Here is a 25,118-nt window from a genome sequence, read left to right on the forward strand (position 1 = left end):
GTATTTTACACGACAGCCTGAAAGATACGGCTTATTAGAGCAGAGATATTTTCACTGTTAAATAGAGCACGACCTAACGTGACGACAAGGGCTCTAACATAGTTATTGTGACTTTTATCTACTGAAGTGTCAACCTACGTTGCCACGTAGTTTTTATTCATTCATTTTCCTTCCCGTGTTTATTAGAAAAGAACGATTAGAACATATTTATGTCTTGTTTTATCATGATGTTCATCTAGTTCTCGTTCCTGTCTTTATGTCTTGTTTTATCATGATGTTCATCTAGTTCTCGTCCCTGTCTTTATGTCTTGTTTTAGCATGATGTTCATCTAGTTCTCGTCCCTGTCTTTATGTCTTGTTTTATCATGATGTTAATCTAGTTCTCGTCCCTGTCTTTATGTCTTGTTTATCATGATGTTCATTTAGTTCTCGTCCCTTTCTTTATGTCTTGTTTTATCATGATGTTCATCTAGTTCTCGTCCCTGTCTTTATGTCTTGTTTTATCACGATGTTCGTCTTGTTCTCGTCCCTGTCTTTATGTCTTGTTTTATCGTGATGTTCGTCTAGTTCTCGTCCCTGTCTTTATGTCTTGTTTTATCATGATGTTCGTCTAGTTCTCGTCCCTGACTTTATGTCTTGTTTTATCATGATGTTCGTCTAGTTCTCGTCCCTGACTTTATGTCTTGTTTTATCATGATGTTCGTCTAGTTCTCGTCCCTGTCTTTATGTCTTGTTTTATCATGATGTTCGTCTAGTTCTCGTCCCTGTCTTTATGTCTTGTTTTATCACGATGTTCGTCTAGTTCTCGTCCCTGTCTTTATGTCTTGTTTTATCAGGATGTTCGTCTAGTTCTCGTCCCTGTCTTTATGTCTTGTTTTATCATGATGTTCGTCTAGTTCTCGTCCCTGACTTTATGTCTTGTTTTATCATGATGTTCGTCTAGTTCTCGTCCCTGACTTTATGTCTTGTTTTATCATGATGTTCGTCTAGTTCTCGTCCCTGTCTTTATGTCTTGTTTTATCATGATGTTCGTCTAGTTCTCGTCCCTGTCTTTATGTCTTGTTTTATCATGATGTTCGTCTAGTTCTCGTCCCTGACTTTATGTCTTGTTTTATCATGATGTTCGTCTAGTTCTCGTCCCTGACTTTATGTCTTGTTTTATCATGATGTTCGTCTAGTTCTCGTCCCTGTCTTTATGTCTTGTTTTATCATGATGTTCGTCTAGTTCTCGTCCCTGACTTTATGTCTTGTTTTATCATGATGTTCATCTAGTTCTCGTCCCTGACTTTATGTCTTGTTTTATCATGATGTTCGTCTAGTTCTCGTCCCTGACTTTATGTCTTGTTTTATCATGATGTTCATCTAGTTCTCGTCCCTGACTTTATGTCTTGTTTTATCATGATGTTCATCTAGTTCTCGTCCCTGACTTTATGTCTTGTTTTATCATGATGTTCGTCTAGTTCTCGTCCCTGACTTTATGTCTTGTTTTATCATGATGTTCGTCTAGTTCTCGTCCCTGACTTTATGTCTTGTTTTATCATGATGTTCGTCTAGTTCTCGTCCCTGTCTTTATGTCTTGTTTTATCATGATGTTCGTCTAGTTCTCGTCCCTGACTTTATGTCTTGTTTTATCATGATGTTCGTCTAGTTCTCGTCCCTGACTTTATGTCTTGTTTTATCATGATGTTCGTCTAGTTCTCGTCCCTGTCTTTATGTCTTGTTTTATCATGATGTTCGTCTAGTTCTCGTCCCTGACTTTATGTCTTGTTTTATCATGATGTTCGTCTAGTTCTCGTCCCTGACTTTATGTCTTGTTTTATCATGATGTTCGTCTAGTTCTCGTCCCTGTCTTTATGTCTTGTTTTATCATGATGTTCGTCTAGTTCTCGTCCCTGACTTTATGTCTTGTTTTATCATGATGTTCATCTAGTTCTCGTCCCTGACTTTATGTCTTGTTTTATCATGATGTTCATCTAGTTCTCGTCCCTGTCTTTATGTCTTGTTTTATCATGATGTTCATCTAGTTCTCGTCCCTGTCTTTATGTCTTGTTTTATCATGATGTTCGTCTAGTTCTCGTCCCTGACTTTATGTCTTGTTTTATCATGATGTTCGTCTAGTTCTCGTCCCTGAAGAAAAATATTTAAGACCAGTTTGAAGTTACTCAACTGTTTTCTTTTGTTTTCTGATCACGTTATAAATATTTGTAATTAACTCAGGTTTCTAACTGTTTCAAATTAAATTTTATATCCAACTTTTTAGCTAGTAGAACTATCTGTCTAAACGTTATATATTTTCGCATGATGTAATGATTAATATGTAATGAGTCCCTGTATAAGGTCTTTAGTTGGGTAACCTGGCTATTAGCGGAGTTTTCGGCCTTTATCCCAAGACGCCCGACGATTGGACACATCGGTATTGTTACAGCTTTATCTTAATCCTTCGCGACTCGTTTTTTGATTTAAAAATGTGATTCATTGATTGTTTGGAATCAAGGACAAATCTACACGATGTATCTCTGCTTTGCCCATCACGGATACCGTAATCCGGTTTCTAACGGTGTGAGTTCGCAAACATATAAACAAATTTAAATTGGTAGTTGCAGTAAAAACTTATTTTTTCGAACATGTTAGCCAAACTGTGTTTAAAATTCACTATAAATGTTATTACATTTAGAAATTTCAAAAGTTGGGCAGACACACGTCTTCAAAGACCATCACAAGAACAAAATGGTCTAAAAGAAACACGTGACATTTAATCAATTAATAGATCTTAATGCAGTTTTGGTTAATAGTGACACATTTCATAAAACACCAGATCGACACGGAGCACGTTATCGTTTATGGAGTTTAATTCTAAACAAAAAACCATAAAATTCTACCTAGTCGGCAAGAGTAAATATGACAAGCAAGACATTTAGATAGTTTTACAAAGAAGATAAGTAGATCCATCCGTGTCAAAGTGGTTTATAACTATATTTATAATAAAGCTCAGGTAATGTTATGTTCTCGTCTGAGGAAACAGCTCAGAGATTACAGTGAAGCTCACTTTGTCTTGCTTCATGAATATAAATCGAAATGTTTGAAACTCAATATTCCAGGGGACAACGAAAATGAAAATTCTAAAGACAGTAATAATAAAGAGCATTTCAGTTTACAGTAAAATAGTTTAGAATTAACTACTTTTATCTTAGATAGAAGACGAGTGTTCAGTTTGACTGGAACACACTTATATCATTATGACAAACAAGAGGAGTGTTCAGTTTGACTGGAACACATTTATATCATTATGACAAACAAGAGGAGTGTTCAGTTTGACTGGAACACACTTATATCATTATGACAAACAAGAGGAGTGTTCAGTTTGACTGGAACACACTTATATCATTATGACAAACAAGAGGAGTGTTCAGTTTGACTGGAACACATTTATATCATTATGACAAACAAGAGGAGTGTTCAGTTTGACTGGAAAGCATTTCTATCATTATGACAAACATGAGAAGTGTTCAGTTTGACTGGAACACATTTATATCATTATGTTAAACAAGAGAAGTGTTCAGTTTGACTGGAACGCATTTCTATCATTATGACAAACAAGAGGAGTGTTCAGTTTGACTGGAACACATTTCTATCATTATGACAAACAAGAGGAGTGTTCAGTTTGACTGGAACACATTTCTATCATTATGACAAACAAGAGGAGTGTTCAGTTTGACTGGAACACATTTATATTATTATGACAAACATGAGGAGTGTTCAGTTTGACTAGAACACATTTATATCATTATGACAAACAAGAGAAGTGTTCAGTTTGACTGGAACACATTTATATCATTATGACAAACAAGAGGAGTGTTCAGTTTGACTGGAACACATTTATATCATTATGACAAACAAGAGGAGTGTTCAGTTTGACTGGAACACATTTATATTATTATGACAAACATGAGGAGTGTTCAGTTTGACTGGAACACATTTATATCATTATGACAAACAAGAGAAGTGTTCAGTTTGACTGGAACACATTTATATCATTATGACAAACAAGAGGAGTGTTCAGTTTGACTGGAACACATTTATATCATTATGACAAACATGAGAAGTGTTCAATTTGACTGGAACACATTTATATCATTATGACAAACAAGAGAAGTGTTCAGTTTGACTGGAACACATTTATATCATTATGACAAACATGAGAAGTGTTCAGTTTGACTGGAACACATTTGTATCATTATGACAAACATGAGAAGTGTTCAGTTTGACTGGAACACATTTATATCATTATGACAAACAAGAGAAGTGTTCAGTTTGATTGAAACACATTTATATCATTATGACAAACATGAGAAGTATTCAGTTTGACTGGAACACATTTATATCATTATGACAAACAAGAGGAGTGTTCAGTTTGATTGAAACACATTTATATCATTATGACAAACATGAGAAGTGTTCAGTTTGATTGAAACACATTTATATCATTATGACAAACATGAGAAGTGTTCAGTTTGACTGGAACACATTTATATCATTATGACAAACAAGAGGAGTGTTCAGTTTGATTGAAACACATTTATATCATTATGACAAACATGAGAAGTGTTCAGTTTGACTGGAACACATTTATATCATTATGACAAACAAGAGGAGTGTTCAGTTTGACTGGAACACATTTATATCATTATGACAAACATGAAGAGTGTTCAATTTGACTGGAACACATTTGTATCATTATGACAAACATGAGAAGTGTTCAGTTTGACTGGAACACATTTATATCATTATGACAAACAAGAGGAGTGTTCAGTTTGACTGGAACACATTTATATCATTATGACAAACATGAGGAGTGTTCAATTTGACTGGAACACATTTGTATCATTATGACAAACAAGAGAAATGTTCAATTTGACTGGAACGCATTTATATCATTGTGAACATCTGATATTATGCCGAGAGTAAGAAGTCAATAAACTTTTATCTACAAAAATCTGTGACTGGCTTCAGCCGAAATCCAGCAAAAATGGAACTGATCAAAACTGATCAGAACCCAGTCATAAACTGAGCTAAAGAGTTAACCTTATTAGTCAAACTTTAGAACAAAGACTACCATTTACACTCAACCAAAACTTTGAAGTCTAAAGTTAATACAATAGTTTCGACTAATATAACAAGAGGACCAACACATCCAAACAATTAAAAGAATCTCTTCTGTCACGTGCACTACGTAAGCCAATCACAGCTCTATCTCTCCACGTGCTTATGAAGCTGATAGTCAGAAAAGGTTAACTTAACGGTCAACAAGGCAAATATAAAAGACAGAGAGGGTCCAGTTGACAACAACCAGACAACTCATCCAAGGTCTCGTTCGCACGTGTTAAATGAAGGACTTCCTGAATATTGTTATAACTAAACCAAATTATTATTGAAAGCTCCATATATAATACCAATGAAACATACTAAACGTTTGTTGACGGTAACGGAGTTGAGAAACATAAAACCTACAAACATTATTCAGTTTGTTGAAAGATTACGACTGGTAGTTGAGTCTATATTTGTGTTTCAAAATAACAGTTTTAGTACTCGAAATATTGAACTCGTGTCTAATATACATAATATTTCCAACTACCCATTGCAACCTGTTAACGAAAGGAATATTACGTGGAAAGAATCCATCCTTCTATAACATATGTTGTGCATGTTTTCTGTTTTCACATTTGTATTTGTTTTTAATACTTATATAGGTAGTTTCTACAATATATTATTGTTCTAGGCTATGAATGCATAACACTGAAATCTGTTAGGACAAAATGAAACCAAGACCAGTACAAGTTCGTTTTCGTATTATTACCGCATTACAAGCGGAAGATAACGAATCATAGAGTAAGGACATTGGAGAATTCGGTATATCAGCAGTAAACATTTCTATGGAGTAAGGACATTGGAGAGTTCGGTGTATCAGCAGTAAACATTTCTATGGAGTAAGGACATTGGAGAGTTCGGTGTATCAGCAGTAAACATTTCTATAGAGTAAGGACATTGGAGAGTTCGGTATATCAGCAGTAAACATTTCTATATCGGTGAACGCAGCAGATAGCCCGATGTGGCTTTGCTATAAGAAAACACACACTAACATACTAAATCATTAATTTAAAAAAAGAGAATTAAAACTGATATTTGTATTTGATTAGCGTCAAACGCGCTACGAAGAAATATTTATTCCCGTAGGTAGACACAAGAAAATTTCTATAACTTGACCTCTCCTAACATTATTTGTTTAAATGCATTTCAGAACGGTTGGTATTAACACTTATTGACACACAGAACCTAACATTCCACTGGAACGCCCCCTACAATCCTGTGCCCGTTTATATCCTCGTCTCTAGAAAATGTGCCCGGCAACGGTCAGTTGCAAAACTCTCTCTTTGTTAATCTGAAGATGACCAAGGAAGGTTGAAGCGTTGTTCTCTGCTTATCAATAAAGGTGTTAATACCCATAAGATACATTTTATTTCAAGTGGGTTTCTTGTCAAAAATTATTTGTTTAAAGGTTTATTATGTTTTGAAACGAATAAGGTGGAATTACATAAATCTTGCAAGACAAGCTTTACAGGAGAGGTCGTGGTCCAGTGATTAGCATGACAGACTGTGGACTTGAGTTTCAGGAGAGGTCGTGGTCCAGTGATTAGCATGACAGACTGTGGACTTGAGTGTCCATTATCCGCATTTCATTGACACAAAGATATCGAATTTAACACTTCGGAGCCGTGGGTGTGTTATAAAAGTGACAGTTTAGTCCCATTATTTGCGTAAAGTGTGTCAAGAACTGACGGTTAGTGCTCTGCTAGCCGTCTACCTTCTAGAGATTATTTTTGTTCAGATATCTGAAACAAACAGAAAATCCCACATAAATCGTATTCTAGATTTTAATTTAAGTTTTGGTTTCTTTTCACGGCATAAAAAATAAAATTTTATCCGTTGAATTCATGCCGACTTTTGATTATTTTAATTCACATACTCACACGAGATGGCGCTCACAACGTGAAGATAGGAGTGTTGCAGTGCGGCTGACCACCAGTGAACGTCTTCGTACATCCGAAGCTGTCTTGCAGGTACAGAGAATTTCTTCAACTTACATATTTAAAAATGTCCTCCACCGGATACACTGGCTGTTTGACTGTTGTTTTCCTTCTTATCCACGGACAAGGTTAGTTTATAATAATACATAAAATTAGTTTTCCCAGTTTCTAATGAGGGAACACTATTGCATCATTAATTATGTTTCTTTTCTGTGTGTAACGTTCTAACACCTATCTGTAGATAGCTAGTGATAAGGCATGATAATCGATCGTTAGGGATATGTCTGGCTAGCGGCGACATGAAGTCGTAATCGCGGCAGTGAAGACCTCACATGCCGGGCAAGACGCTTGGACTTTCATAGCATTATTGTGTGGATTTTTATCTGCTGGGTCCTTAAATGTCTTGATGACGTACGATTGGCGTTTTTATAAGCTGTATGATTTATGTATCACAGTTTCAACCATAGGGTGGTGTTTTTAAACATAGCAAATAAAGATATTCTCAGTATTTAGACGGTAGTAAAACACGATAAAATATCGTTCAGTAATTTTAACACGTTGTAAAAGGTATAGCCGAAATAGAAGTAATAATAGTATGTTACTTGTTGTTACATACTACACAGTGGGCTATGTGTGCACTGCCCACACGGTGAGTCTTCTCAAAATTTGATTTTTAGCGTTATAAGCCAACAGATCTACAGGTGAGCAACAGCGTGACAACGAGTTCGCGTTTTTGTTTCAACCAACGTCTTCGCTTTGGTTTGTTTCTGTACAGTTAAACACACAAATAGACAATGGCTTAGTTGTGCTCTGTTGTGGTCTTGTAAAGTATTATACAGATAGGTATGCATGACGTTGTGGTCATGTGAACTTTAAAACATAACTCAACAATAACTGCAAGTTATTCCTCACATTTTAGCTCCAGCTGGTGTACAAACCCATATAACGTACCAAGTTTAGTTGTAGCTACAGCTGGTGTACAAACTAAACAGTTTGTAGAGACTGAAATATTAGTTATTGTATTTTTCTGAAGTCAAACTCAAGAAGTTACGTGTGGTGAATAGAGTTAGCGCTACTATAACACACACACACAAAGTTTATTTATCAGTGTCACGTACAATAAATACACAAGCAGTTACCATACACACGAGGTTTATTTATCAGTGTCACGTACAATAAATACACAAGTAGTTACCATACACACGAGGTTTATTTATCAGTGTCACGAACAATAAATACACAAGCAGTTACCATACACACGAGGTTTATTTATCAGTGTCACGTACAATAAATACACAAGCAGTTACCATACACACGAGGTTTATTTATCAGTGTCACGTACAATAAATACACAAGCAGTTACCATACACACGAGGTTTATTTATCAGTGTCACGTACAATAAATACACAAGTAGTTACCATACACACGAGGTTTATTTATCAGTGTCACGAACAATAAATACACAAGCAGTTACCATACACACGAGGTTTATTTATCAGTGTCACGTACAATAAATACACAAGTAGTTACCATACACACGAGGTTTATTTATCAGTGTCACGTACAATAAATACACAAGTAGTTACCATACACACGAGGTTTATTTATCAGTGTCACGTACAATAAATACACAAGCAGTTACCATACACACGAGGTTTATTTATCAGTGTCACGTACAATAAATACACAAGTAGTTACTATACACACGAGGTTTATTTATCAGTGTCACGTACAATAAATACACAAGTTGTTACCATACACACGAGGTTTATTTATCAGTGTCACGTACAATAAATACACAGGTTGTTACCATACACACGAGGTTTATTTATCAGTGTCACGTACAATAAATACACAAGCAGTTACCATACACACGAGGTTTATTTATCAGGGTCACGAACAATAAATACACAAGCAGTTACCATACACACGAGGTTTATTTATCAGTGTCACGTACAATAAATACACAAGCAGTTACCATACACACGAGGTTTATTTATGTAACACATGTGGTCTGTTACACGTTGTTTTCTGTGATCTTAGTACATGTAATATAGTATATCTCTGATATAAGTATATGTAATGTATTTGATATTACGTATATGTTATGTAGAACGGTACTGTTAGATTTCAGGCTACTTTCAAAGAACAATGGAAGGTAAATCACAGCTGAAACAAACTCTTAATTTTCATACTTAGTATGACAGAGACTCTGTGAAAGTTCTAGTTCAGTAAACAGTTTTTAATTTTCACACTTAGTATGACAGAGACTCTGTGAAAGTTCGAGTTCAGTAAACAGTTTTTAATTTTCACACTTAGTATGACAGAGACTCTGTGAAAGTTCGAGTTCAGTAAACAGTTTTAATTTTCACACTTAGTATGACAGAGACTCTGTGAAAGTTCTAGTTCAGTAAACAGTTTTAATTTTCACACTTAGTATGACAGAGACTCTGTGAAAGTTCGAGTTCAGTAAACAGTTTTAATTTTCACACTTAGTATGACAGAGACTCTGTGAAAGTTCGAGTTCAGTAAACAGTTTTAATTTTCACACTTAGTATGACAGAGACTCTGTGGAAGTTCGAGTTCAGTAAACAGTTAATATTTTGGGTCACTCTATTGATTTAATGAGTGCAGTCAGTCTTATAGGTAGAGTTGTAACATATGTAATCAAAGATTCCTTTTAGATTTTATTCCAAATGTATCTAATACACTCATAAAATCTCTTTGGAAGTAACCTTTGATTTGCCATATGTTTGATTTATCAAATCTTAGATCGACTCAGTTGGGTTGGTATGGGGCTCTGTGGGACATTGTATCATGGTAATGACTCCAGCAGCTTCTTTCTTAGTTAAATCATTTCTACACAAGTTGGATGAGTGTTTGGGGTCATTATTTTCTTGGTAGTAGAATACGTTATCTATAATATACAAGCCACTAAGTATAACATGATGGATCAGTATCTCATGGTACTTGTGCTGGTCTAATATTCCATCTGTTTTGTAAATATCTCCTGCTACCTCAGCAGAAAGGTATGACGCAAAAATAGGGGTTTCGATACCTGAAGAGGATACATCACAGATAGTTCATGGAGTTTCGATACCTGTATAGGATACATCACAGATAGTTCATGGAGTTTCGATACCTGTATAGGATACATCACAGATAGTTCATGGAGTTTCGATACCTGTATAGGATACATCACAGATAGTTCATGGAGTTTCGATACCTGTATAGGATATATCACAGATAGTTCATGGAGTTTCGATACCTGAAGAGGATACATCACAGATAGTTCATGGAGTTTCGATACCTGTATAGGATACATCACAGATAGTTCATGGAGTTTCGATACCTGTAGAGGATACATCACAGATAGTTCATGGAGTTTCGATATCTGTAGAGGATACATCACAGATAGTTCATGGAGTTTCGATATCTGTAGAGGATACATCACAGATAGTTCATGGAGTTTCGATATCTGTAGAGGATACATCACAGATAGTTTATGAAGTAGTTTAGTGGTTAGCTTTAGATTAGTTATTCTTTGAAGTTCATCTGATATAGTTTGCATTTTTATCAAACATGTCTATCGCATGTTTGTTAGTTCGTTTTAAGACGGTTTCTACAAGATACTTACACACCAATTCAGGTGTTAAGATATCTGATCCTCTAACAACATGTCTTTCTAATGAAACGTAATGTTTTCATTAATGTTCTTGCTTGACTTGAATGCTAAAAGAAAAAAGATCGTATCTCGAATTTTATTTGATGTGATGTCTCCATGAAGGACAGTGATAGAGTTGCGGAATTATAACGCTAAGATAGGGGTTCGACTCCCTGCGGGGGACAACAGATAGACCATTGGGGTTTTACTAAAACAACGTTAATGTAATGTGATTTCGATTCATCATAACGTTTTGATTCACAGTACGAGTACAGAATGTAACTTAGATGAAGAGACATTACTAATAAAACAAAAACATATGCAATAATTTTATTTGTAAAAGATTAAAAAAGAAAAATATATATATCTACAGAAGTTTGAACATCTCCTCTGTATTAGACAGATTACACACGTAACTCCTGTCTCATGATGGTCTCGAATTAAGTACATTGATGTTGTTCATTTTGATCGAGAGTATAAATGATACAGTGATATAAAGGATAATACATAAAGGATGATATAGTGATATACAAAATTATATATAAAATGATATAATGATCAGCATGCAAGCATTAAGTTTCTATTCGTCTTAAAGAAATATTTTCTGCTTGGTAACAAATCCAAGAATTAGAAGATCTTACAATGATAGTGACGTATCAAACCTCTAACCCAGCGAACATATCGTACAATGATAGTGTTAGTGACGTATCAAACCTCTAACCCAGCGAGCATATCGTACAATGATAGTGTTAGTGACGTATCAAACCTCTAACCCAGCGAGCATATCGTACAATGATAGTGTTAGTGACGTATCAAACCTCTAACCCAGCAAACATACACAGTTCAATTCTTCAACCCTCATATTGTTCACCTCACAACAAACATGCTCGCCCTATCAACCGTGGATCGTTATAACATGACTGTCAATTCCATTATTCGATGATAAAATAGTAGCCCAAAAGTTGGTGGTGGGTGGTGTTGACTCACTGCTTTTCCCATAGACTATCATTACTAAAGTAGGAACGGCTAGTGCAAATAACTCGTGTAGCTTTGCGCGAAATTCAGAACAAAAGAAACAAACAAACATTACAGTGTGAAAGATGTAGATGGAATTGAGGAGGACGTGGAAGCTGACATGTTGTCAGGGGTCAATAAGACAGTATCACCTGAAACTTTGTTATGTGTCCGAAATCAAAATAAAATATGATTTTCTTATGGTAAAATAATTATAAGTTATTCAAAACTTAAGATACAATAAATAAACAAATAACAAAGTTACTTTGTACAAAATAACACTTCATACTTGACTTCTTACTTGTTTAACAACAATGCAGATTAGATGGCTAAGTCTACGAATTGTGTTAACGTGTCCAGCAATGCAGTGCCTTTCATGGCTTGTATTAATAACTTGTTTGAAACCTTTCTTAGATTTTTCCTCGTGAATATGTTCGGGATATTTTAAAATAAGTTTCAGTTTTAAGAATCACATCTTCGAAGCTTCATCCGCATTTTTGAAAATGACATTTCCTACTGCATGATGACCTGAGAGAAAACTATATCTAAACGACATCTTTGAAAATAAACCGGAGCATACGGTAAGCACCTTTATGCTACCGTTTACAACTGCTATTTAGTGTAGACAGCAATACAAATATCCGTTAGTACTTTAACTGCTACTTCAACTCGTTGCAATAGTAGCTTCAGTAACAAAGCAGTTGTAAGGACATTGCTTTTACTTGGGTGAATAATTGTAAGTGGGCCGAGTCCTACTAGACTCGTTTAAAAGACATCTTCGCCAAAGTGTTCGCGAAAAGCTTTCTCCAGCTAACATTAGGACACACTTCCATTGCATTAACGAACAGAGTCAGTCAAAAGTATAAGTAATTCCAAGATGTTTATATCCTGACAAATTGTCAAACAGTAACAGACAAACAAAAAGTGAGTTAACAGTAAAAGGAACAAGGGACGTGAAAACACACAGATAAAGTTACATTGAATATGGATGAAGCCAGGGAAATCTGTTTTATAAACCGAGTCTCTAATAATTAGAATCAGTTTAAAACGTATCTGAACTCAGCTTAATATCTCACCATCGTACCGAAGTTTTCTGTAGAGCTACAGATAAATTTATGTTTACTAGAAGTCAGGCTTTCCACAGTTTAAAAACTATGTTTGAAGTTAAGTAGAAAACTACAAAGTGGTATATCTGTGATCTGCTCACCACGTTGTTATCTAGGGAATTGTTTAATATTTGAATATATATTCAATATAAAGCTTGATACAAATGTTCTTTCCCAAACATCATAGACTATAATATATCAACAACGTTCTTATGTATATACTGGCTAGAACCAGAAGACAGACTGGGTGATAACATTTCCTGGGCTATCTTTGCCGCCTTATCATTAGAAATGGAAATTTTGCTTTGATATATTGTCTGTTTTTAGTGATAAACTCAAAGAATTTCGCAATGGGAATTAAAACCTCGCGAGGTTTGTATTAATAAACATACAGTACTGTCTCATGGCATAGTTGACAGACGAGAAACAGTATATAATTACAAAACAAATCGCTTTCTTCTATTCAAGTCCACTTTAGTCTTCTATTATATACACACACATTTAAAAATGTTTTTTTTTTTTAATTTTGAGAGGATGGGAGTGTATCCTAAAACCACAAGCATTCCACCCAGATCCCTCATTGAATTTGTATTTTTTGTCTTTGTTGCTAAGCCCAGAGCTACACGATGGATGCTCCGTGCAGCGACCACCATGAGTATCAAAACTCAATTTTTAGCGCAATAACTCCTCAGAGTAACAGCTGAACCACTAGGTTTTGATATCTCATATAATGTACTCAACCTGAGTAATAAATCCTCAGAGTAACAGCTGAACCACTAGGTTTTGATATCTCATATAATGTACTCAACCTGAGTAATAACTCCTCAGAGTAACAGCTGAACCACTAGGTTTTGATATCTCATATAATGTACTCAACCTGAGTAATAACTCCTCAGAGTAACAGCTGAACCACTAGGTTTTGATATCTCATATAATGTACTCAACCTGAGTAATAACTCCTCAGAGTAACAGATGAACCACTAGGTTTTGATATCTCATATAATGTACTCAACCTGAGTAATAACTCCTCAGAGTAACAGCTGAACCACTAGGTTTTGATATCTCATATAATGTACTCAACCTGAGTAATAACTCCTCAGAGTAACAGCTGAACCACTAGGTTTTGATATCTCATATAATGTACTCAACCTGAGTAATAACTCCTCAGAGTAACAGCTGAACCACTAGGTTTTGATATCTCATATAATGTACTCAACCCAAGTAATAACTCCTCAGAGTAACAGCTGAACCACTAGGTTTTGATATCTCATATAATGTACTCAACCTGAGTAATAACTCCTCAGAGTAACAGCTGAACCACTAGGTTTTGATATCTCATATAATGTACTCAACCTGAGTAATAACTCCTCAGAGTAACAGCTGAACCACTAGGTTTTGATATCTCATATAATGTATTCAACCTGAGTAATAACTCCTCAGAGTAACAGCTGAACCACTAGGTTTTGATATCTCACATAATGTACTCAACCTGAGTAATAACTCCTCAGAGTAACAGCTGAACCACTAGGTTTTGATATCTCATATAATGTACTCAACCTGAGTAATAACTCCTCAGAGTAACAGCTGAACCACTAGGTTTTGATATCTCATATAATGTACTCAACCTGAGTAATAACTCCTCAGAGTAACAGCTGAACCACTAGGTTTTGATATCTCATATAATGTACTCAACCTGAGTAATAACTCCTCAGAGTAACAGCTGAACCACTAGGTTTTGATATCTCATATAATGTACTCAACCTGAGTAATAACTCCTCAGAGTAACAGATAAACCACTAGGTTTTGATATCTCATATAATGTACTCAACCTGAGTAATAACTCCTCAGAGTAACAGCTGAACCACTAGGTTTTGATATCTCACATAATGTACTCAACCTGAGTAATAACTCCTCAGAGTAACAGCTGAACCACTAGGTTTTGATATTTCATATAATGTACTCAACCTGAGTAATAACTCCTCAGAGTAACAGCTGAACCACTAGGTTTTGATATCTCATATAATGTACTCAACCTGAGTAATAACTCCTCAGAGTAACAGCTGAACAACTAGGTTTTGATATCTCATATAATGTACTCAACCTGAGTAATAACTCCTCAGAGTAACAGCTGAACCACTAGGTTTTGATATCTCATATAATTTACTCAACCTGAGTAATAACTCCTCAGAGTAACAGCTGAACCACTAGGTTTTGATATCTCATATAATGTACTCAACCTGAGTAATAACTCCTCAGAGTAACAGATGAACCACTAGGTTTTGATATCTCATATAATGTACTCAACCTGAGTAATAACTCCTCAGAGTAACAGCTGAACCACTAGGTTTTGATATCTCATATAATGTACTCAACCTGAGTAATAACTCCTCAGAGTAACAGCTGAACCACTAGGTTTTGATATCTCATATAATGTACTCAACCTGAGTAATAACTCCTCAGAGTAACAGATGAACCACTAGGTTTTGATATCTCATATAATGTACTCAACCTGAGTAATAACTCCTCAGAGTAACAGATGAACCACTAGGTTTTGATATCTCATATAATGTACTCAACCTGAGTAATAACTCCTCAGAGTAACAGATGAACCACTAGGTTTTGATATCTCATATAATGTACTCAACCTGAGTAATAACTCCTCAGAGTAACAGATGAACCACTAGGTTTTGATATCTCATATAATGTACTTAACCTGAGTAATAACTCCTCAGAGTAACAGATGAACCACTAGGTTTTGATATCTCATATAATGTACTCAACCTGAGTAATAACTCCTCAGAGTAACAGCTGAACCACTAGGTTTTGATATCTCATATAATGTACTCAACCTGAGTAATAACTCCTCAGAGTAACAGCTGAACCACTAGGTTTTGATATCTCATATAATGTACTCAACCTAAGTAATAACTCCTCAGAGTAACAGCTGAACCACTAGGTTTTGATATCTCATATAATGTACTCAACCTGAGTAATAACTCCTCAGAGTAACAGCTGAACCACTAGGTTTTGATATCTCATATAATGTACTCAACCTGAGTAATAACTCCTCAGAGTAACAGCTGAACCACTAGGTTTTGATATCTCATATAATGTATTCAACCTGAGTAATAACTCCTCAGAGTAACAGATGAACCACGAGGTTTTGATATCTCATATAATGTACTCAACGTAAGTCCACTTGTTGTCAGAATTTTCTGTTAAAAGGAAAATGTAAATTTAGTATTCATCTGTTCAAAGATTTGGTTCCGGGGAAAATAACGTAGAAAAACCATTTCAAACGTTAGACTTTCATATTAACAGTAGATCCACAACATTACAAATTTAAACAGAGCAATCGATGAAAACGTTTTAAACGTCATATAGATGTAAAAACAAATTCACTGAACAATTTATGTTTTTCTTGAAATTCTGACTTTCACTTCTCCATAAAATAAAGTTGTATTAAATATTGATTGTTTTAAATAAATTTCAATTCGTCTTTTACTTATTGAAAAACTGATTTATATATTATATTCAATGATTTGTATAAAACTAACTATATTTTAAATAAATAAATTCGATAAACAACAACATTGTAACTCAAATAAATTTAGCAAAAATGTTTCGTTTTAAAGGTCTACGAGAAACGTTAGCAGTGTTATAGGCGGTCGTTTATTACATTAAGGAAAACTATTAAAACAACTGTCTAGTTTTAAGTTGTTAGAAAATTTAAATAAAAAATTAACATTTTTGTAATCAGCTGTCAGTAAGACAAACAAACCTATATTTAGTCACCTTTCAGCATAACCCCGCCCTCAGCCCTAGTGATTTAGCAGCAAATTTGGAAACTTATAAAATTAAAAATCAAGTTTCGATACGCGTAGTGAGTACAGTACAGTAGTGAAGCTATACACTTAACAACATATTAACATTCAGTAACCTGTTTCTGACCTTGTCATTCTGCAGAAAAAACAACAACACATTTCTAACGAATTTTCTGTTTTGGAAGTAAAGAATATACTGATAAATTAATAGATTAAAAATAATTTAAGGCTTTTTTTTATCAGATTTCAACCGAAGGAAGATACAATAAAACTATAATATTCAAGTTTCGTCTTTACATTTTGACGTGTTTACCTTCATCTAATTACAGCAGTATACACAACAAAGATGTATTGAGAGTAAGGAACACTGGGTTTCTAAAAGAAATCTATCTTATGTTTGCCACCATCGTTAGCTTCATATAAAACATGTAAAATGTGTTTTATATGAACAGTTCTATTAGTGTAGCAAAACATAATCAAAGTTATTCTTTAATTGTTTCTTACTATGAGCTAGTAGGTTTAAAAATTAATTTATCTAACAAGCACAACAATATACTCACAAATAATCTTAGACCACGTGCTGTTATATGTTTATTTAGCAAAATATGAGATGACACTAAAACCTGTGATTCAGCAAGTGAAATTTCGTATATTAGACAAAACTAGAAGAATTGTGGTGAGTAGAAAGATTCTCTGTAGTTGTGACTGTTTTTGTTTGTTTATCTGGTTGTGGTCAATCGTATAGTTCTTTGGTAAAAGAGTAGCCAATCAAGTATTGGCGGATCGAGTTGACTATGTTCCTTCTATCTAAGCTATAATTTCTAAGTTAGGATCGGTTAGTGCCAATAGCCTTCGAGTAGCTTTGCACGATATTAAAAAAATAAAAACAAACAAACTGATTGTCACTTTGTTTTCTGAACAATGTTCACAAGTTTTGGTCATCACAAGAAACAAAAACTCATTAACTAATTGAGTTTCTGTAGTAAACATTGGAAACGAAAATAAATATCCGTTGACCTTTACCTCAAACCAAATTCTAAACTAATAATAATGTAACATGCGACATCGATAATAATAACGTAACATGCGACATCGATAATAATAATGTAACATGCGACATCGATAATAATAATGTAACATGCGACATCTATAACTTATTACGTAACGTAAATTACTGAAACTTCCTTATTCAATTCTCAACCGTTTTTAATGCCACTATTAAATTATAACCGTGGAAGTTTTATTTATAAGAACCAATTACCACACAAACATATATATGTCTTTAGGCTTGGATTAATACTACTGGCAGTGTGATCCAGGGCTTTTAAAACTAAAACATCTGTTTGATCAATCGAAGCATATTTTATTAGGGTTAACAAATTAAACTTGTCATACCCTTATGGCATTCAGATCATACACTCAGCCTGGTGGTTTAATTTGTAATTACAGCCATAAACGTACTTTACTTCATGACCAATGTTTATTAATGGGCAAAAGACAACAGTTGGTTTCAATACGGCGTGGATGGAAACACACTTGGGAGATGAAAAGACTTTCATTAGTACGTGCACTTTAAATAGAGAGAAAGAGATACTTAACTAGGAATTCTTAAAATTTTGAAAATAACAAAATGTTTAACCTTTGCTCTTAAAGGCATTAATTGGACGTAGGATTATACATTTCATTCATTTAGTTTAGTGAACTGATAACGTTCTTGCAGTTAGAATTTACAGCAAGTATTAAGTAGTTCGTTAACAGATTTTAATAAAAACAATTCACAAAGAAAACCCAAGATGTATATTTGAAATAGTTGCTTGGACTTTCTTCAATTTCTTCATTCTGTAAAATAGAAAAGAATAACATACATACATACATACACGATACAGAAGCACAGTGCACGTATATACATTTTATATATAAATATTCAGAAAGTAATGTTCCATTCTTAAATTAAGGCCAGAAAACTGCAAATATAACAAAAGAGGGAGACCTAAATATTCGCTGCTGTAATTAGACCTCTAATAGGCCAAGAGATGGAGCTATAAGCTATTGTTTACATGTTTGTAATTACACAATTGGCTATCTGTGCTCTACCAACCACGGGTATCAAAACCTGCTTTATAACGTTTTAAGTCCTCAAACATACCAGTGTACCACTTAGGACAGCTGCGAAATAAAGGTTTGTACTTTAACACACAAACATTCGGAGCCATTCTGTGAGCCGTTATGCCGCGGCTAAAAGCAAAGATGGTTAATAGGTGTTATTTAACCATTCGTCCAGTTTTTAATATTTCTACTGATTTAGTCGTCGTGTCTTTTCCCACACTACAATCGACCGTGACTTGAAAGATATCAAATAAAAATGTATTGTTTTCTTATCGCTTTCACTGTTCCCATTTGAAGATTGGTGTTGGCAAGCTGCCAGTTTTTGTGCGAAAAGACGAGGCACTAAATGAGGCACTACAAGTCTTAAAATCACCTTCCGCTGTTGCACAATTTTTAAAGAGACTTACTTTTCATGTTGCTTCGTGTTTTCACAGATGAACATCATGAAGTCAACACTAAGTGTTCAACAAAAGAAACAAAATATCTAACGCCCTTTCTTTGAAAAATATTATAGTCCCTAGATTGTGTTTGAGTGCACTAAAAATGGCAATGTGTCTTTGACTTTAATGTGCTGTCAAATCATCAGTAAATTATTTAACAATGCGATATTCTTCTTTGTATTGGAACAATACCTACTTCTAAAACTTGATTTTGTGACAATATAAAAAACACCTTATTTTAAAACTTGATTCTGTGACAATATAGAACAATAACTACTTCTAAAACTTGATTCTGTGACAATATAGAACAATACCTACTTCTAAAACTTAATTCTGTAACAATATAGAACAATACCTACTGCTAAAACGTGATTCTGTGATAATAGAAAAAAACAAAAACACCTTATTTTATAAAACTTTATTGTCTTAAGATTTCCTTCCGTTTGACACCCCTGTGGTACAGCGATAAGTCTATAAACTTATAGGTGATAGAAAGCAGGTTTTGAAACCGGTGGTTGGGAAGCATTAATATTACATTGTCAATCTTTGCAACTAACTACAAACAAACAAATCTTACGATTGTGTATATGTTAATAAAGAACAGAAATAAAAGTGTTTTTTTATAAAATAAAATAGAGACTGCAGTAGTGAAACTATAACGGTGTCAGAGTTGTAACTCAGTTACCTGAAATGTTGACAGACAACTGGTTTTTACGGGTTCTTTCTGAATATATACCACATTCCACATGGTATTTATCTCTTGGTAATTGGACATACCGAGGTTGTCGGGGTGAGAAAGACTAAAAACAAAGAGCCACATAACATAAATGTTTCTTTATAATACAATTTTTCCGATTGTCACTTAATTAGTTTAATAAAAAATATTTTCCAGTTTTCCTGTTATGAGGATCTGGACTGTAAAAGTTGCTTTTCTCTTAAATGTGACCTACACGGCTCGAGTCTTGGACTTGACAATACTTACGTTGCCCACTAGAATACACACAGTCCACCATACAAATCAGCTAAGTGTCTAAACCTGACGTACTTAGTTCGATAGTTCTGTAGTTGAAACACCGAATTCAGACGGAAACAGACAACCAGTGTACCTCCATGTTTTAATCACCTCAATATTTATGATGTTCAGTTGCATAGCCACTAATTTATTGTTTACGTAAACGTTTATCAAAGAAATAAAGATGCACTTGCATACTCACGGCAGGACCTTTAAAACCTTTATTTTACAGTCCCTTACTAGCTCAAAGACCTTCCGGTTTCAAATGCTAAAACCGGGTTTCGATGCTTGTGGTGAGCAAAAAAGTAGACAGAACACTGTGTAGCAAACAAAAAGAGTTTAATATTTTATCCAACTTGTTACCCATAACTACTGTTCTAAGTAGTTATGGGTAACAAGTTAGATATAGTGTTTTATATTACTAAGTAGTTATGGGTAACAAGTTGGATATAGTGGTTTATATTGGAACCTAGAACGTTGACAGAGAACTATATTCAACTTGTTACCCACAACTACTTAGTTCTCTGTCAATGTTCTAGGTTCCAATATAAACCACTATATCCAACTTGTTTCCCATAACTACTTAGTTCTCTGTCAATGTTCCAGGTTCCAATATAAACCATTATATCCAACTTGTTACCCATAACTACTTAGTTCTCTGTCAACGTTGCAGGTTCCAATATAAACCACTATATCCAACATGTTTCCCATAACTATTTAGTTCTCTGTCAGTTTTACAGGTTCCAAAATAAACCACTATATCCAACTTGTTTCCCATAACTACTTAGTAATATAAACCACTATATCTAACTTGTTACCCATAACTACTTAGTTCTCTGTCAATGTTACAGGTTCCAATATAAACCACTATATCCAACTTGTTTCCCATAACTACTTAGTTCTCTGTCAATGTTCCAGGTTTCAATATAAACCACTATATTCAACTTGTTACCCATAACTACTTCGTTCTCTGTCAACGTTCCAGGTTCCAATATAAACCACTATATCCAACATGTTTCCCATAACTATTTAGTTCTCTGTCAGTTTTACAGGTTCCAATATAAACCACTATATCCAACTTCTTTCCCATAACTACTTAGTAATATAAACCACTATATGTAACTTGTTACCCATAACTACTTAGTTCTCTGTCGATGTTCCAGGTTCTAATATAAACCACTATATTCAACTTGTTACCCATAACTACTTAGTTTTTTGTCAACATTCCAGGTTCCAATATAAACCACTATATGCAACTTGTTTCCCATAACTACTTACTTCTCTGTCAACGTTCCAGTTTCCAATATAAACCACTATATGCAACTTGTTTCCCATAACTACTTAGTAATATAAACCACTATATCTCACTTGTTACCCATAACTCTTAGTTCTCTGTCAATGTTCCAGGTTCCAATATAAACCACTATATCCAACTTGTTACCCATAACTACTTAGTCCTCTGACAATGTTCCAGGTTCCAATATAAACCACTATATCCAAATTGTTTCTCATAACTACTTAGTTCTCTGTCAACGTTCCAGGTTCCAATATAAACCACTATATCCAACTTGTTACTCATAACTACTTAGTCCTCTGACAATGTTCCAGGTTCCAATATAAACCACTATATCCAACTTGTTTCTCATAACTACTTAGTTCTCTGTCAATGTTCCAGGTTCCAATATAAACACTATATCCAACTTGTTTCCCATAACTACTTAGTTCTCTGTCAGTGTTACAGGTTCCAGTATAAACCACTATGTCCAACTTGTTTCCCATAACTACTTAATTCTCTGTCAATGTTCCAGGTTCCAATGTAAACCACTATATCCAACTTGTTTCCCATAACTACTTAGTTCTCTGTCAATGTTCCAGGTTCCAATATAAACCACTATATTCAACTTGTTACCCATAACTACTTAGTTCTCTGTCAACATTCCAGGTTCCAATATAAACCACTATATTCAACTTGTTTCCCATAACTACTTAGTTCTCTGTCAACGTTCCAGGTTCCAATATAAACCACTATATTCAACTTGTTTCCCATAACTACTTACTTCTCTGTCAACGTTCCAGTTTCCAATATAAACCACTATATCCAACTTGTTTCCCATAACTACTTACTTCTCTGTCAATGTTCCAGGTTCCAATATAAACCACTATATTCAACTTGTTACCCATAACTAGTTAGTTCTCTGTCAACATTCCAGGTTCCAATATAAACCACTATATTCAACTTGTTTCTCATAACTACTTAGTTCTCTGTCAACATTCCAGGTTCCAATATAAACCACTATATTCAACTTGTTTCCCATAACTACTTAGTAATATAAACCACTATATCTAACTTGTTACCCATAACTCTTAGTTCTCTGTCAATGTTCCAGGTTCCAATATAAACCACTATATCCAACTTGTTACCCATAACTACTTAGTCCTCTGACAATGTTCCAGGTTCCAATATAAACCACTATATCCAACTTGTTTCTCATAACTACTTAGTTCTCTGTCAACGTTCCAGGTTCCAATATAAACCACTATATTCAACTTGTTACCCATATCTACTTAGTCCTCTGACAATGTTCCAGGTTCCAATATAAACCACTGTATCCAACTTGTTTCTCATAACTACTTAGTTCTCTGTCAATGTTCCAGGTTCCAATATAAATTACTATATTCATCCTGTTACCCATAACTACTTAGTTCTCTGTCAACGTTCCAGGTTCCAATATAAACCACTATATCCAACTTGTTTCCCATAACTACTTAATTCTCTGTGAGTGTTCCAGGTTCCAATATAAACCACTATATCCAACTTGTTTCCCATAACTACTTAGTTATCTGTCAATGTTCCAGGTTCCAATATAAACCACTATATCCAACTTGTTTCCCATAACTACTTAGTTCTCTGTCAACGTTCCAGGTTCCAATATAAACCACTATATCAAACTTGTTTCCCATAACTACTTAGTAATATAAACCACTATATTCAACTTGTTACCCATAACTAATTAGTTCTCTGTCAATGTTCCAGGTTTGAATATATACGGACGTATACAACAGAACATTTTTAAACTAACGCATTGTGGCATGCACTGAATAGAACGATTATAAACTAAAAGAGAGATTAATGAATGCTACGACGTGGTTCTAGGTTGGTGATTTATGGTTCTCTAACAAAGACTTTCAGGAGACGACGCCACTTCCAGTCTTTGCTGAGGACAGCTCACAACGTTTGACCTTGGCATGGTCTATCGGTATCGTTCTACATAACAGAGGGTTTCCCAAGTAGAGTTGACGCTTACAGCTATACTCCAAATGCATTGAACGTAAGGTTAGTCAAAACCAATGACTTAACTTTTCTATGTAACGTATTTTATGTACAGGCTGTGAGAGATTAATTGAAGAGTCAATATTAGGCATAACACCGTTTCATAAACACAGGTCGTAATCTTAAATATCTGATATTAAAATCATATCGTACGTATTTGTGGAATCATTTTGTAGGTAACTTATGTTGGACATGTCAATAGTATTTTTATTTTGTCCTACAGATAAAAAATATCTTAATATATTTAACTTTATCTAACCTAAGATGGCACAGACATGGTCTGTTTGTCAGTATGAGGATTCATGGTTCGCGCGTTGCTACTGCAAAAACGTTCTCAACACTCAGGGCCGTACCGACATTGAGTACGTTGTACGAAAATGTTTTTAGACTTTCACTAGGTTACTACATTCCACGTCACTGCGTCCGGTAATACTCGACCTGACGACCGTGCATTATGAAAATAGAACTGCTTAATAGTTTCCGATAAAGAAAAATGCTGTCATATACAAAGCACACCACTCTTCTGCGAATGTTTCCATGAGTCTTCCAGTACACTCCACGAGGACGACAGTTTCAACAACCTCATCATCCAGAAACCCTTTAAATAATTGTGTAACAGATAGCATCATCAATCTCGTCTTCCTCATTTCCAATCCTCAGTTTCAGTATTGAATATGTTTTAACGATAATAACTGAAAAAAGACTATTTTATCTTCCCTAAATTATAGCACTTAACACTGATTACCAACTACACTAGTGTAGGTTTACCAAAGGCAGAAATTCTATATATCTATTCTTACATTCTTCTTTGTTCTGAAGCTGAAATACTCTAAATTAACTTGAAATTGTGTGCACAGATTCAGTCTTGGAAACTTGGGCTGTCTACTGGTTCACTGCTCAAATAACTTATCTACCGTTTCATGGGGCACTTAAATTGTCCAGTAAGTACAAGTGACATAGCTAGAACTGAGATACACTGGCTACTAAAGGGCAGAGCACTCACCACTAGTTACCACACAAAGAAAGGAGGTGATTCCAGGTTGTGTCATCCGGGTCATTTCAGTTCTTAGGTTCAATAGAATCACACGTGTCGCTTGTAGTCGTCTACACGCTAGCTGAGGGTATCCGTTCAAACAGAAACAAAAATAGTACAGAGGATAATGTTTCCATTCCTTCTCTCTAATTACCTCATTACATGTTAATTGTATATCCTGTTTTGTGGAAGGTAACAACTGACTCCCTTAACTGATTAAAAACTTGTGTCTTTAAATTCAAAGCCAATAGTTTACAAAAATTGACAAATGTGTCCTATTTCAGGGCGTTGTTTTTATCTCTCCTTTCGGGAAAAATTCTTAAAAGAAAATAGCTCATGTGCATGGTCGGACAGTGTCCAGTTTCATACACAAAATTACTGTAATAAAGCTGACCATCTATGAATGAAGGGTGGTAACACACATACATACAAAAACATAATGGACCGTCTCCGTAGCAAAATACTGTGTGTGTTTCATTTGTATTGTTTTTAGCAACACTGACGA

The 25,118-nt window shown here is 34.7% G+C and overlaps 1 protein-coding gene across 1 annotated transcript in view; it reads left to right on the forward strand.

Moving 5' to 3' along the window:
• Positions 1-7,073: 7,073 nt before the first annotated feature.
• The window catches only part of LOC143234820 (uncharacterized), a 55,874-nt gene continuing 37,829 nt past the window's right edge, over positions 7,074-25,118 (forward strand). Inside the window, exon 1 of the mRNA XM_076472463.1 lies at positions 7,074-7,210. Within this exon, the coding sequence (XP_076328578.1) occupies positions 7,150-7,210 (61 nt within the window). The 5' untranslated portion in view covers positions 7,074-7,149. The remainder of the gene's footprint in view (positions 7,211-25,118) is intronic.

The sequence above is a fragment of the Tachypleus tridentatus genome, chromosome 12 (assembly GCF_004210375.1).
Source record: "Tachypleus tridentatus isolate NWPU-2018 chromosome 12, ASM421037v1, whole genome shotgun sequence".
In the NCBI taxonomy this organism is placed as follows: domain Eukaryota; kingdom Metazoa; phylum Arthropoda; class Merostomata; order Xiphosura; family Limulidae; genus Tachypleus; species Tachypleus tridentatus.